General features: G+C 44.1%; 2 protein-coding genes across 4 annotated transcripts in view; one reads left to right on the plus strand and one right to left on the minus strand.

The window, feature by feature from the left end:
• Positions 1 to 3,330, minus strand: part of znf106a (zinc finger protein 106a) — a 138,005-nt gene extending 134,675 nt beyond the window's left edge. The window contains exon 1 of one of the 3 annotated variants that reach the window (XM_063054475.1): positions 3,246 to 3,330. The gene's annotated coding sequence lies outside the window, so the exon portion shown is untranslated. The remainder of the gene's footprint in view (positions 1 to 3,245) is intronic. The other 2 variants (XM_063054487.1, XM_063054483.1) reach the window with 2 other exon arrangements.
• Positions 3,331 to 3,371: 41 nt separating this feature from the next.
• Positions 3,372 to 16,217, plus strand: part of LOC134349744 (synaptosomal-associated protein 23-like) — a 63,503-nt gene continuing 50,657 nt past the window's right edge. Inside the window, exon 1 of the mRNA XM_063054543.1 lies at positions 3,372 to 3,437. Within this exon, the coding sequence (XP_062910613.1) occupies positions 3,380 to 3,437 (58 nt within the window). The 5' untranslated portion in view covers positions 3,372 to 3,379. The remainder of the gene's footprint in view (positions 3,438 to 16,217) is intronic.

Genomic DNA, 16,217 nt, shown 5'->3' on the forward strand with positions numbered 1-16,217 from the left:
CCTGCAGCATTCCACTAGTCACAGACCTCCAGTCAGAGAAGCAACCACCTACTACCACTCTCTGGCTTCTATCACAAAGCCAATGTCTAATCCAATTTACTGTCTTATCTTGAATGCTGAGCGACTGAACCTTCTTGACCAACCTCCCATACAAGACCTTGTCAAATTTCTTGCTAAAGTCCTTGTGGACAACATCCACTGCCTTGCCATCATCAATATCCTGGAAACTTCCTCAAAAAACTCTAAGATTGGTTAAACACAACCTACTACACACAATGCTTTGTGGTATATCAAAGACAGATGAAAATGTGGATGTGTGGATTAGTAAATTTGCAGATGACACAAACAGTGGTGGAGTTGTGGACAATGTAGAAGACTACTAAAAGATTCAGCATAGTATAGGTAAGTTACACATATAGATGGAGAAATTGCAGGCAGAGTATCTAGGGAAGTGAGAGATCTTGTATTTTGGGGAAAAAATGCAGGGCCGGCGGGGGGGAGGGGGTGTAGTATACAATTAATGGCAGAACCCTTAATAATATTTTTCGTCCCTCTTCCCTCCGGGAAAAGGCTCAGGAGCTTGAAGGCTCGTACAGCCAGATTTGGGAACAGCTTCTTTCCAACTGTGATAAGACTGCTCAACAGATCCTGACCCAGACAGATCTAGGCCGTACCCTCCAAATATCCGGACCTGCCTCTTGGTTTTTTTGCACTACCTTACTTTCTATTTATGATTTATAATTTAAATTTTTAATATTTACTAATTCTTACTATTTTTAATATTTAATATTTGAAATCCAGGGAGTGGGAAGTGCAGAATCAAATATCGTTGTGATGATTGTACGTTCTAGTACCAATTGTTTGGCAACAATAAAGTATAAAGTAATATTGATGCACAGAGGGATCTTGGGATGTAAATCCTTACCTCCCTGAATGTGGACACTCCAAGTCAACAGTATGATAAAAGTAGCATATGGCACGCTTTGTTTAGGATAAGCATCGGCAAATTAGATTGCAGCAATATAAAAGTGGTTAGCTTGCACTTGGAGTATTGTGTGCAATTCTGGATGCTGCCTAAATTAGAGGATATGAGATACAAGGAGGATGGAGAAACATGGCTTGTGTTTTCTGAAGGGAGACCTGATAGAAATTTATAAAAATATAAAAGGCATAGACGAATAGTCAGGATCTTTTTCCACTGAATGTAGAAGTGTGAAGTACTACAGGATGTACATACCAGGTGAGAGGGGAAAAGTTTAAAGGACTTGTGTGGGGTAAGTTTCTTCTTACATAGAACAGGCAGCTGAGGCAGTGATGGACACACACGAATATTCAGGGAATGAAGAGTTAATTGACCAGAGAGGTTTAGTTTAATTTGACATCATGGGATGAAGGGCCTATTATTGTGCTATGTTCTTGGATATAAGGAACCCAGATGAGAGGAGTCTCAGAGCCAGTGCACAACATTCAAAAGGGGAGTATAAACAGCTAGACATTGTGGTCTACATTAGTACTAAAAAATGGATGAGAATCTCCTTTAGTACTGAAGAATTAGAGTACAGACTGAAACACAAAACCTCCAACACTGAAATGACTGGAGCATAGGAGACCAATGGGTGATCTTATAAAGGTATGTTTATCATGAAGGCACAGAAAAAGTGGATGCACACAACTTTTTCCCCAGGAAAATAGAACCAAACACTACAGGGCATAAGTTTAACGCATGAGAGGAAAGATTTAAAAGGGACAAAAAGAACCAGATTTTCACAAATAGATTGTTATATACATGGAAGTGGAAGCTGCCAGAGAAAGTGGTTGAGACAGGAATAACAACATTCAAAAGACATTCAGACAGGTTTGGAGAGATATGAGCCAAACAAGGCAAGCAAAAATAGCTTATATGGGTATCTTAACTATCTTTATGTGAGGCATCACTCCAAGACAATGTTCAGAGATAAAGTATGATGATGGAGTGTTGTTTTTCTAATTGGACGCCTGTAACCAGTGGTGTACCAGAATAGTATTGGGATTCTTTCTGCCATATGTTTCGTTTTGGATAATGTGGGGGGGGGGTGTAATCTTAGGCTACAGAATGGTGTTCAAGAGAGAGCAAAGCATCGGCAGATGGACTGTAATCCTGATAAATATGAGATGCATTTTGGGAAGTCAGTTCGGTACAATGAAAGTACATCAAAAACAGTGCCTATGTTTAAAGTGATATTAAGAAGTTTTAAAGGAAATCTAAGATCTGTCTTCTTTCCCCAAACAGAGTATTGAAATCTGGAAAGCCAGAAATAGTAGTGGGATCAGATGAAACTACAATAATTCAGTTTTGGACAGATACTTAATTAAGTAAAGGATAGGAGGAAATGGGCCTAATGTGGGCAAATAAAATTAGCGTAAGTGGTCAAAAGGTCAGTGTGGACATGGTGGCTGAATAGCCTAGTTCTGTGATGTCTAACTCAAGACTTCAAGCTGCATTAGAACTTTCCCACTTTTTCATTCCCCAGTAGCCCTAAACCTTCATCACCTTCCCTTGAAAAGAGAATTTCAGTTTTGAGCAGAAACTATAAAAGCTGAGATGCCTGAATAACAGCAAAGGTTTATAAAATTACGAGGAAGTATAACAACAAAGGCCACAGGAATCAGGTGAGGAAACAGAGTTCCAGAGGGAATCTGAGGAAGAGTTTCCCCCGCACACGCAGAGATAGATTTAAGTCTGCAACACACAGTCTGAGAAAATGGTGAAAGCAGAGACCACAACGTTTTAGTATCTGGATGGAGGCTTGAATTCCAAAATAAAGAGGGTTACAGGTCAAGTGGTATTAAATGGAATTGATACAGATACTTTATGGTTAATATGGACAGGTGGGCCCAAGGGCCGCGTCCTATGCTGTATGATTCTATGACAACAACGTGTAATTTCCCAATAGCTGATCACTGCTACAATCCCTGGATTACTGATTACGAACAAAAAGAGGGAATGGGGAGGTGGAAACGGGAGAAGGCGGGTTTGGGTCGAGGGCAAGAGGACAATGAGCATCGGGGGTGAGAAGGCGAGCTGTAATCAGACCCTGAGATGGGAGAGGGTGAAGGATGAGAGTGGTGGGTGGAGTTTGTGAGAAAGGAGGGAAAAGTATGTGGGGAGAGATGGAGAGAATAGAATGGGGTGTGAAGAGGGAGCTGAAGGGAAAGTGAAGAAATAGAATAAGGAGAGGCAGGTCTGACCATCTACAACCACTCACCATGAACTGGCGGCCCCGCTCTCAAACGGCCAGCGCAATCATGTCGCCATCTCGCATGGAAACAAGGGTGGCAGCGACAGGTGACGTAATGGCGCAGGAGCGTACGTACCCTCTGGCGGATCTGACGTCACGAGATGCGGATGTGCATGCGCAATCGGAGTGTGAGCAGCCGGAGGAAGGCACCGCCGAGTGGTGAGTGGTGGGGCTGGAGTGTTCGGTGGGAGTTGGGCGGGGGCCGGGGCCGGGGCAGGGGTAGGGGTTAGGGGTTAGGGGTTTGGAGTTAGGAAATCTTGGCGGTAAAGACGGAGCGGAGTAGAAATAATGCTGAGTGGAGTGGTAGCAGCTTGGGAAGACAGGGAAAGGGGAGATGGTATCGGGTGGGGGAGGAGGTTCGGAATCACCTCCGGGTGTCCATAACCGGGTTAACGTACTCTTTTGCCAAGTATCTCTATATACAGAGATTATTCTAATAAATAGAAATTAAACCCGTCTGGTCTGAAAGTCTTTAGCTATTTTGATTTATTGAGATATAGCTCGGAATATCACTCGGACGAGTGACGGGATTCTGCAACGCGGGTTAGGTGCGAAGTTAAAGGGCAGAACGTCTAGGGTTGTTTTCTCGGGATTGTTGCCTGTGCCACGTGCGAGTGAGACCAGAACTAGAAAGGTCATACAGTTTAACACATTACTAAGGAGTTGGTTTAGGGGGGAGGGCATAAGAATCATTGGGCTCTCTTCCAGGGAAGGTGGGACCTGTACAGAAGGGACGGTTTGCACCTGAACTGAGGGGGACTAATACCCTAGCAGAAAAGTTAGTTAATGCTGCAGAGTGTGGTTTAAACTGGAGTTGCAGGGGGATGGGAAACTGTGACAGTTAGTGCAGACAAGTGTTGGTAAGACCTCAAAGTTAAGAGTCAAAAGGTTGAGCATGGTGTGACCAGCGTTCTGAGCAAAAAATACCGTAGGAAAGGCGGATGAGAGTGCCGAACAAAGGACGAAGGGTCTCGGCCTGAAACGTCGACTGCACCTCTTCCTAGAGATGCTGCCTGGCCTGCTGCGTTCACCAGCAACTTTTGTGTGTGTTGCTTGAATTTCCAGCATCTGCAGAATTCCTGTTGTTTGCCGAAGATGAGGTAGCTGGTTTACAAACAGGGGCAATGTGTAGTGAGGAGAAGATGTTGATAGCACAAAATTGCAGTCAACAGGATGAATTGCCATGTAAAAGGCAGACAGAATTGAAATAGATGAATACAAGACTGAAACTGTTGTATTTGAATGTGCACAGTATTCAGAATAAGGTTGATGAACTTACAACACAGTTGCAGATTGGCAGGTATGATGTCGTCATCACTGAATCATGGGTGAACGAAGATTATAGCTGGGAGCTTAATGTCCAAGGATACACATTGTATCAAAGAACAGGCAGGAAGGCAAAGGGGGCAGATAAGAAATGAAATCAAATCACTCGAAAGAGGTGACGTAGGGTCAGAAGATAGATCGAGCTAAGGAGCTGCAAGGGTAAAAAGACCCTGATGAGAGTTGTATACAGACACCTAAACAGTAGTAATGATGTGGCCTGCAGATTACAATGGGAGGTAGAAAATGGGCAATGCCCAAAAGGGCAATGTTACAATAATCATGGGGACGTCAATATGCAGATAGATTGGGACAATCAGGTTGGTGCTGGATTCCAGGAGAGGGAATTTCTAGAATGCCTATGAGATGGATTTTTTTTTAGAGCAGCTCATGGTTGAACCCACTAGGAGATCAGCTATTCTGGATTGGGTGTTGTACAGTCAAGCAGAAATGGTTAGAGAATGGTAAAAGAAACCTTAGGCGAAAGTGATCATAATGTGTTCAAATTCACCCTGAAATTTGAGAAGCTAAAGACAGATGCATCAATATTACTGTGGAGTAAAATGAATTACAGAGGTATGAAAAAGGAATTGGTCAGAATTAATTAGAAAAGTACACTGGCAGAGCAGTAATGAGTGGAATTCCTGGAAGCAATTCCGAAGGCACAGAATTTATACATTTCAAAGAGGAAAGAAGTATTCTAAAGGCAAGATGACACAACTGTGGCTAACAAGAGAAGTGAAAGCCAACACACAAAAGCCAAGGAGGCATATAATAGAGCAAAAATTAGTGAGGAATTAGAGGATTGGGGAGCTTTTAAAAACCAACAGAAGGCAAAGATGGAATACAAAAGGAAGCCAGCCAATAATATTAAAGAGGATACCAAAAGATTTTTCAGGTTCATAAAGTGTAAAAGAGGGGCGAGAGTAGATATCGGACTAATGGAAAATGATGCTGGAGAGGTAATAATGGGGGACAAGGAAATGCAGATAAACTGTATAAGTATTTGGCATCAGTCTTACGTAATGAACGAACTGTGGAAGACACTAGCAGTGGAGTGGAAGTTCCAGGTATCAGGGTCATGAAGTGTATGAAGTTACCATAACTAGAGAAGATTTTTGGGAAACTGAAAAGTCTGAAGGTAGAGACCAGATGGACTACACCCCAGGGTTCTGAAAGAGGTGGCTGAAGAGCTTGTGGAAGCATTGGTTATGATCTTTCAAGAATCACTAGATTCTGGAATGGTTTTGAAAGACTGGAAAATTGCAGATGTCACTCCACTCTTCAAGAAGGGAGAGAGGCAGAAGAAAGGAAACGATAGGCCAGTTAGTCTGGCCTCAGTGGTTGGGAAGATGTTGAAGTAAGTTATTAAGGATGAGGTCTCAGGGTACTTGGAGGCACATGATAAAATAGGCCATATTCAGCATGGTTTCCTCAATGGAAAATCTTGCCTGACTAACCTGTTGGAATTCTTTGAAGAAATAACAAGCAGGATAGACAAAGGGGAACTAGTTGATGTTGTATACATGGATTTTCAGAAAGCCTTTGACAAGGTGCTACACATAAGGCTGCTGAACAAGTTACGAACCCATTGTATTACAGGAAAGATGGATAAAGGAGTGGCTGATTGGTAGGAAGCAAAGAGTGGGAATAAAGGGAGCCTTTTCTGGTTGGCTGCTGGTGTCTGGTGGAACACAGGGGTCTGTGTTGGGACTAATTTGTTTTACATTATATGTCAATGATTTGGATGATGGAATTGATGGCTTTGTTACAAAGTTTGCAGATAACATAGGCAATGAGCAAAGAAATGGTAGCTGGAATACAGTGTGGGGAAGTGTATGGTCATGCACTTTGGTAGAAAAAATGAAAGGCTTTTCTAAATGGAGAGAAAATACAAAAACTGAGGTGCAGAAGGACTGCCTAAAGGTTAATTTGCAGAATGAGTCTGTGGTGAGGAAAACAAATGCAATGTTAGCATTCATTTCAAGAGGATTAGAATATAAAAGCAAGGGCATAATGTTGAGACTTTATAAAGCACTGGTGAGGGCTCACATGAAGTATTGTGGGCAGTTTTGGGCCCCTTATTTTCAAAAGGATGTGCTGACACTGGAGAATTCATGAAAATGATTCCAGCATTGAATGGCTTGTCATATGAAGAGCATTTGATGGCTCTGGACCTGTATTCACTGGAATTCAGAAGAATGAAGGGTGACCTTATTGACCTTATTCAAATGGTGAAGGGCCTTGTGTATGTGGAGAGAATGTTTCCTATGATGGGAGGGTCTAGGACCAGAGGACACAGCCTCAGAATAGAGGGTCATCCTTTCAGAACGGAGATGCAGAGGAATTTCTTCAGCCAGAGAGTGGTGAATCTGTGTAATTCTTTGCTGCAGACAGCTGTGAAGGCCATGTCTTCAAGTGCAGAAGTTGACAGATTCTTGATTGGTCAGGGCATGAAGGGATATGGGGAGAAGCAGATTGGGGCTGAGAGGAAAATTGGATCAGCCATGATGAAATGGTGGAACAGGCTCAAAGGGCCACATGGTACAATTCTGCGCCCATATCTGATGGTCTAATCAGCCCTTCAAGCCTCAGCAGCCAGCAATACCCCGATTTTAATCCAAGCCTAATCTTGGGACAATTTACAATGACCAATTAACCAATACGTCTTTGGACTGTGGGAGGAAACATGTGGTCACGGGGAGAACTTACAAACTCCTGTCAGGCAGAGGCAGGAAATGAATCTGGGTTTGATACTGTTTGGGAATGGGTATTGAATATTTTGTTTTAATCTGTTTTGGTATACTTTATGTAACATATTGCTTGGTAAATTTCCTTCTTAGCAAACCTGGAAATAAATGGATGTATTATTTTCTGCACAGTGTCTTTCCTTGTTGAGGCAAAATGAAATATGTTGCAAATTAATTGCTCATTAACAGTGTGATAGTTCAGTTTCTTCTCTGTTGGACTTGGTCTTTTCTGGAGAGCTGATAGATTTTGCAACTGAACAGCTGCAGCTTAGTCGATGGATGGGGATGATTTCTCCACTCCCACCCACAAGGTATTATGAAGCTTACCTGTGATGCACAGTCCCACTCTGGGAATAGGTTCGAACATCAACTACACAGCGCTGTTGTTGCAAGCTGCCACAATAGTATTATCTATGGTATTGTAGAGGGGTAAACACAAGCTTTATGATAATCCTACTTTTCCTGCAATGTTTCACCTTACCTTCAGGTTATGTAGGGATATGTGTCCTCTGATGTGAATTGTTGCACTTAACAGTCAGCCTTGATTATTCCCAGACTGGGACTAGAACCTGCAATCCCTCGCCTACACAATGTGTGAAATTGAAGTGGTAACACACTATAGAAAAATAATGCATCTGAGAGAGAGACCAGAGTTAAACATGGTATTCCAGTAAGGGCTCAGGGCAAACTTGTTTAAAATAGTTTGTGCTTTTTGGTTCATCTAGCTGTTTTGATATTTAGCTGTCAATGTAAATGTGAATATTCTCAGTGTTATTCAGAACATGGGCTTGTTTCTATACATATCTGTGACAGGATTTAAAGCTGGAATGTGTTTGTTGCTTCTTGTTCAGTTGGAGGAAAAGTGTACCCCATCAGAGCACTTGGAGCAGGTAGACATAATTTTTTTTTTAGAAAAGGACACACTCATGGCATGGCTCACGCTGTAACTGCAGGGGCAGCCTGGATTTTGTACCTACTTTTTTTAAGCTTGCATTAACATAGATCACTGTCTTGCATGCCTCTATGTTAAACAAATATTACAGTCCAATTGGCTTAATGTTGTGGGAGTTTGAGGCCCTGAATGGTGGTGAAGGGACAGATGTAGCACTCGTTCCACTTGTGGGGATGTGCCTACAGGGGGATTAGTGGGGAGGGATGAATGGGCAAGGGAGTCAGAGAGAGAGGTCCCTGCAGAGAGTTGGGGGGGGAGGAGAGATGTGTTTCGTGGTAGGATCCTGTTGAGGATCCTTCTCCAGGGATCAGTGCTTAAACCTCCCCTTTATACCATTTATTTCAATGACATGCCCAAAAGGACCAAATGTTATCTTTCTTAGTTTGTCAGTGACTCTTAAATGAAGGGTCATAAGGGGAAGGCAAATTTCTTCATACAGAGGCTAGTGAATGTTTGGAAATCTTGTATCTGACGGCTGTAGGGGCTCAGTTGCCGAGTTCCTTTAAAATGAATCTCTGTTAGATGTGGAGGGACTCAAGGGATACATGTGTAAACGTTGGAAAGTGATATTGAGGTCGAAGATTGGAATAGGGCAAGCTATTTGTGATACTTGCATCAAGGAACTTGCTTGAGATCTTCGAATTCCTAGTTATAACTATCATCAATAGCTTATTTAGTCCACATTATGGCCAAGAAAGCACACCAGCACCTCCACTTTGTCACAAGGCTATGGAAACTTGACATTTCCCTGATGTCCTCACACACTTTTATGGTACACAATAAAGAACATCCAGTCTGGATTAACACACAAAAAATGCTGGAGGAATTCAGCAGATCAGCCAGTGTTTATGGGGAGGAATAAATATTCGATGTTTTGGACCGGGACCTTTTATCAGTACTGAAAGGAAGAGGGAAGAAGCCAGAAACTGGGGGCTGGAGTGGAATCATAGCTTAATAACTGCTCTGCCCATGTCTGCAAGAAATGATAGAGTCTATCATGAAAACCAGCCTCCCATCCATTTCCCACTGCCTTGGGAAAGCAGCCAACATGAAGACCCTTCCCACTCCACTGATTCTCCACACTTCCATCAGACAATACAAAGGCTTGAAAGCGCGTACCGCCAGCCTCAAGGGCAACTACCCTGCTGTTATGTGGATTACTTGTAAATAAAGATGAATTTTTGATCTCTGCCTGCCTGGTCACGATCCTTACACCTTATTGTCTGCATGCACTGCACTTTCTCTGTACCTGTAACATGATATTCTTCATTCTGTTCCTATTTTTCACTTTATACTTCCTTGATGAAATTAGTATTTGTATGGATGAAATGCAAAACAAACTTTCTTGTTGAACTTGCTACATGTGACAATAATAAACCAGTTCACAAAATCAGCCATGACTTCATGAATATTGTTCCTTGTGGTGCATCGGGCAGCAACCTTTGCCATTTCTTTAGCGTTAGCTAGCTTGGCGCTCAACCCAGCACGAATGGAAAGCATGCAAGGAGCCGGTTGGATTTGAACCCTGGACCACTAGGCCACCAGTTGGCTATAATTTGATGAATGGTGTAGATCACAAGACTGTATTGTCCAACTCCTAGATCATGTCTATTGATGGAATTTCACTTCTGGCCTGCTCTGTGACTATTTGAGCAGTGGAAGAGGAGCTGATGCTGTTTCTAAATATGGCTGCAACTGGTTGGGTTGCTGGGTTGGCAGGTTGCTCTGAGGTGCCTGCATTTGTACCATGAGCTTCTGTATTCATTTTGGCGAAACTGGCTGAAGTGAGCAGTGCAGTTGTGAAATGGCTCTGCGTACATATTCTAAACCTAAGTTACTGATGAATAAGTGCTTCTGGGTTGATTGTAACTGAACTCTTTCTGTTCACAATTTTGTTTGAAGACTGGGTTAGGGTACATGAGAAACAGTTGAAGATTTGCACCATTGCTCTTGTTTGCAGCTGTACTGAGTCATAAATATTCAAATCAGTAACACGGGATAGCCTACCCATTTCTTTAAAACATACACACTTAGAGCTTGGGTTGTTCTTCTCTTGAGGGCAAGAGTTTGAAAGAGAGATGTTAAATGCAAAATAAACTTAAGATGATAGAAATCTGAAATAAAGGAAGCAAGTGCTGAGAATACTCAGCTGGTCAGGCAGTATCCATGATTATCAGAACTGAGAGAGAAAACAAGTTAATGTAATTAGCATAGAGGGTGGATAGAACAAGGCAGATATCTCTGGTGTGAGACCAGCTGACCTAATGGAGCAATAAAGACTAATTGAAGCTGCTTTGTGTAATGAGTTGCTGAGGCAGAGCAAACAATGTTAGAAAGGCAAAAAGCAAAACTGAGTTAGAATGGCCAGTTCTGATCAGAGGGAGCAAGTTGCCTGAAGCTGGTGAATTTGCTACTCCAGAGAGATCTGCAGGCTACAATTGGCCCACATTGAAGATAAAGTGTTAGTCCTCAAGTTTGCCTTGGGTTTTATGGTAACAATGCAGTCGATATTTTTTCACCCAGCTTGTGTTTTGCTTCTCCAGTGCAGAGGAGGCCACATTGTCACACTGAATGCAGTAGACCAGAGTGGAAGTGCCAGGAGCTTTTGAAAGGCACATTCATCTAACATTCTTCTTTGGCCTAGTCTCTTCCGTTTTATACCTGTGACACTTTGAATGTTCTTCATCACTGTGTCTCTGATTCCCTGGGATTAACTGGTGTATCTTCATGGTGGAGGCCGAGTCTGCGGGTATATTTAAGGCAGAGGCTAATTGTTTCCTGATCGATCAGGGCAGCAAAGGATATGGCGAGAAGGCAGGTTTAGGTGGTTGAGTGATGGAATGGTGGGGCAGACTCAATGGACTGAATGACCTAATTCTGCTCCTGTGTCTTAGGGTCTTTACCATGAATGTACAATCCTTTTTTACAACATCCTGGACAATGCAGGGCAGATTGAGCCCCCTCCCACCCCAAAATCACACTGATTCAATTAGAGACCCTTTCATTTCCCCTTCACCAACACACATTCACCTGGCAGAACTCATTCTCAAAACAAACAACTCCACTCACATTCTCCAGATCAAAGATACAACAGGGGGCCCATGCTACACCTGTGTTTTTTTGTGTGGAATATGTGGACCAGTCTTTGTTTCAAAGCACCCTAGGCCCACTCTACCACCTCTCTTTCCAGTACATTAATTGTGTTGTTTGTTCCTGCACTCTTAAAGAACCTGAACATTTCATTACTTCTGATGCCAATTTCCACCCCCCCCCCCCCCCCCCCCCCCCCCGGCCTTCATACATCTGACTTCCCTTCCTGGATTCTCCATCTCCAACTTGGGATACATCAGCCACAGATAATCATGAGTAACAGATTGGCTACAGCTACTAGGAAGGCTTACTCCAGTTTGACAAGTATGAGGAATCCAAAGGAAAAGTGAGGCGGTTGAAAGTTGAAGTGAAATTCAACGACAGTAAGGTCGGTAGATATGAAGGACAGCAGCAGGGTTAGGAGTGATGAAGGACTGTTGGATTCAGTTGCTTTTATTTCAGTTCAAGAGCTCTGATGACGAAGGTGAATGAACTCAGGACATAGAAAACTACATTGGACTGGGATATTATTGACATACAGAAATGTGGCTAAGGGAGGAACATGATTAGCAGCTAAGTATTCCAGTGTATAGGTGCTATAGGTGGAATAGAGGTGGAAGAGAGTGACATACATTTCTTGTTAAGGAGAACATCATGACCACAGTCTGAAATAAACTTGCTGAAGGATCATGCAATGGGGACTTATGGAGCTGAGAAATAAGGGGCTGATTAACTTGTTTTGATTGTACTATAGCTAACAAGAATCAGAAGAGCAAGTATGCAGGAAGATTACAGGAAGTTGCAGGAAAGACTGAGCTGTCATAGTAGGGATGATATGGACTGGGACTACCATAGTGTTCAGGGCTTGGGTATGTTGAATTTGTTAAATGTGCCCAGGAAAGTTTCCTCAGACATGTAATTAGAATGCCCAGAGAGAGTGCAAAGTTGGACCTGCTCTTGGGAAACTGCATTTCAAGTGTCTGAGGGGTTGGGGGGGGGGCTCTTTAGTGACTGAGGGGTCAGTGGGGTGCACTTCAGTGACTGAGGGGTCAGTGGGGGGCTCTTTAGTGACTGAGGGGTCAGTGGGGGGCTCTTTAGTGACTGAGGGGTCAGTGGGGGGCACTTTAGTGACAGGGGTCGGTGGGGGGCACTTTAGTGACAGGGGTCGGTGGGGGGGCTCTTTAGTGACTGAGGGGTCAGTGGGGGGCACTTTAGTGACTGAGGGGTCAGTGGGGGGCACTTCAGTGACAGATGTCAGTGGGGGGCTCTTTAGGGACTGAGGGGTCAGTGGGGGCACTTTAGTGGCTGAGGGGTCAGTGGGGGGCTCTTTAGTGACTGAAGGGTCAGCGGGGGGCACTTCAGTGACAGGTGTCAGTGGGGGGCACTTTAGTGACTGAGGGGTTGGTGGGGGGGCACTTCAGTGACAGATGTCAGTGGGGGCACTTTAGTGACTGAGGGGTCAGTGAGGGGGGCTCTTTAGTGACTGAGGGGTCACTGGGGGGCACTTTAGTGACAGGGGTTGGTGGGGGGCTCTTTAGTGACTGAGGGGTCAGTGGGGGCACTTTAGTGACTGAGGGGTCAGTGGGGGGCTCTTTAGTGACTGAGGGGTCAGCGGGGGGCATTTCAGTGACAGGTGTCAGTGGGGGGCACTTTAGTGACTGAGGGGTCGGTGGGGGCTCTTTAGTGACTGAGGGGTCGGTGGGGGGCTCTTTAGTGACTGAGGGGTCGGTGGGGGGCTCTTTAGTGACAGGTGTCAGTGGGGGGCACTTTAGTGACTGAGGGGTCGGTGGGGGCTCTTTAGTGACTGAGGGGTCGGTGGGGGGCTCTTTAGTGACTGAGGGGTCGGTGGGGGGCTCTTTAGTGACAGGTGTCAGTGGCGGGGCACTTTAGTGACTGAGGGGTCGGTGGGGGCTCTTTAGTGACTGAGGGGTCAGTGGGGGGCTCTTTAGTGACAGGTGTCAGTGGCGGGGCACTTTAGTGACTGAGGGGTCGGTGGGGGGCTCTTTAGTGACTGAGGGGTCGGTGGGGGGCTCTTTAGTGACAGGTGTCAGTGGGGGGCACTTTAGTGACTGAGGGGTCGGTGGGGGGCACTTTAGTGACTGAGGGGTCAGTGGGGGGCTCTTTAGTGACTGAGGGGGTCAGTGGCGGGGCTCTTTAGTGACTGAGGGGTCGGTGGGGGGCCCTTTAGTGACTCAGTGACTGAGGGGTCAGTGGGGGGGCTCTTTAGTGACTAAGTTACTGAGATATGAGTGGTGGGTGGGGGGATTTTAGTCATGGAATTTGAGAAATCTGATCCAGAGGTGCAAGCTCTAAATTGGGGCATGGCAAATCACGGCAGGAACTTGCAAAAGTTGATTCCAGCAGTGCACTGACATTACACAAGCGATTGGAAAATAATTACAGGCTGTTGTGTCCAACCAACAGGAATACAATGCTTCCACCTTCAATCTTCAGGCTCAGAAGCAATCATTTAAATGCAGTGCGCAAGGTGCACCCAAGACTTTTGTAGTAAACAGTTTCAGGCTGTACATCAAACCTGGATAAACATGAATGTGGTGGGTGTTCATTAAATTCAACCATGTTACACAACAAACTTTTGTGTTTCTAACTCTAATGTACAAGTTTATGTAATTTATCTGTCATGTTTGTAATATACTTGTTGCTGCAAAAAGCTAATTTTAATGGCACTTACACCTTGGGTATGTATGGCCACGACAATAATAACAAATAAAATCTTCCATGCAGGACTTTGTCCAGTGCCTTGCTGAGTTTAGCCACTTGGTAAACCCTAATCGGGTCTCTTTTGCAGTGTTAGCGACTGAAGGAGAATTTAGAGAAAAGGCTGTTGTGTTCAACCAACAGGTATGCAATGCTTCCACCTTCAGTGTGTGAAAACAAGTAACTTAAGGGCTGCTGTCTCATCAGCATCCTGGGTTTATTGTTAGCACTGGTAAAATGCAGACAGCAACTGCACAGTTCCTGTCCCAAACAATATGCCTTGGCCTTTCCAGGAATAGTGAACCATTCAGCTCATGATCAATGTTAAACTTCCATAGATGTGTGGTAAACACTGGCTGCCTCGCACTGCTATGGAAACACCAATGCCCCAGAATGGAAGATCCTAGACAAAGTAGTGGATACGGACTAGTCTGTCATGGGTAAAGCTCTCCCTACAATTGAACACATCTACAAGGAGCGCTGTCTCGGGAAAGCAGCATCCATCATCAAGCCATGCATACGTTGCTGTTGTTCAAGACATAGGGACTGAATTATTGAGAGAGGTTGGGACATTTTTTCAACAGAGCATAGGAGAATAAGGGGTGATCTTATACAGGTGCATAAAATCGTAGGGGCAGAGATAGGATGAATGCACGTTCTTTATGCTTGGGTTGGAAAATCAGGAACTGGAAGGCATCGGTTTAAGGTTAGAGAGAAAATATACATTAGGAACCTGAAGGGCAACTTTTTCACCCAGATGGTGGTCATTGTTTGGAATGAGCTGCCAGAGGAAGTAGTAGAGGTAGGTATATTAACTTTGTTTAAAAGACATTTTGACAGGTACGTGGATAGGAAAGGTTTAGAGGGATGTTGGTCAACTGCAGGCTAGCTCAGGAAGATATCGTATGGACAAGTTGGGCGAAAAAGCCTTTTTCCATGCTGTGTAACACTGACCGTAGACGCAATGGGTAGAGTGTGGAGGTTGAGAGAACTGTGGACTCACAGGTCAGTAGGTACAGCGTTTTTCACTGGAAAGTGAAGGACTTGGTGGAAGCCCCCTCAGACTCTTAAAGCGGATCTCTCCCCCCACCCCCCGAGCTGCCACCTTTGTGCATGTGTTACTGTTCCTCAGACAGCACCAAGATGTCGGTGCACCTTCATTGTTGCCTGGCCAAGACTTGGCCATAGCTCCTGCACAGACTGACACTCAGGAAGGCAAGGTGGGGGTTAGTGGAAGAGTAAACTTTGTATGCGTACCAGAAATTAGAATACTTGTGAAAGTACACAGAAAATACTGGAGGGGAATTGATGGAAAGAAACCTCCACTGAGCACAGAAACTGCCAACATTTCATATTTTAAAAAAAGTAAGTCGCAAGTATACAAAAACCTGTAGCTCTCAAAGGAGAGTATCTTTTGAGGGAAGAGGGTAAAGGGAAGTCAACATTTTGGGTTCAGACCTTTCATCTGGATTTGGGATGGCAGGGTCTCAGCCCAAAATGCAGCTGTCCATTGTTCCTCCAGCAGGTTGTTGTTCCAGATTCCAGATCAAGAGTCTCTTGTGTCTGAAGTAAAAGTGTTACCTTGCCAACTATGGTTCCACACTGTCACAAGCATTCCCTCTGTTCTCTCCTACTCCCCTCTCTGTAACATTAATATGCATGCTTTCTTCCATCTGCTGACTTTCATGTCTCAGACCCAGAAAGTCAGTTTGTTTTCTCTTTCTCTGAATGCTGCTTTACCTGAGTGCTTCCAGTACTTTCTTCTGTTTCAGATTTCCAGCATCCACAGTCTTGTTCAGGTAACGAAATGATAACCTAGTTGTGTGCATGGCTCAGTGATGACACAGGCAGTGGATTCCCATTTTAATCTATGTACAGCACAATTATGTTTCAGACATCTTGAGTATAACAACAGCTCGGATTATTGGTTATCTTTAATCATCTAAGGAATGTCCTGTTGGTGCAGTCAGCTGATAGTGTCAGAATCTTACAACAGGTTTTTTTTATTTCAAAATATACTTTATTCAAAAATAAAATTATATACAATCAACCATTCAATAACTTTCCATCCTTTACATATGTTTCCATTATAGTCAGTACATATCC

This window comes from Mobula hypostoma, chromosome 1, assembly GCF_963921235.1.
Source record: "Mobula hypostoma chromosome 1, sMobHyp1.1, whole genome shotgun sequence".
In the NCBI taxonomy this organism is placed as follows: domain Eukaryota; kingdom Metazoa; phylum Chordata; class Chondrichthyes; order Myliobatiformes; family Myliobatidae; genus Mobula; species Mobula hypostoma.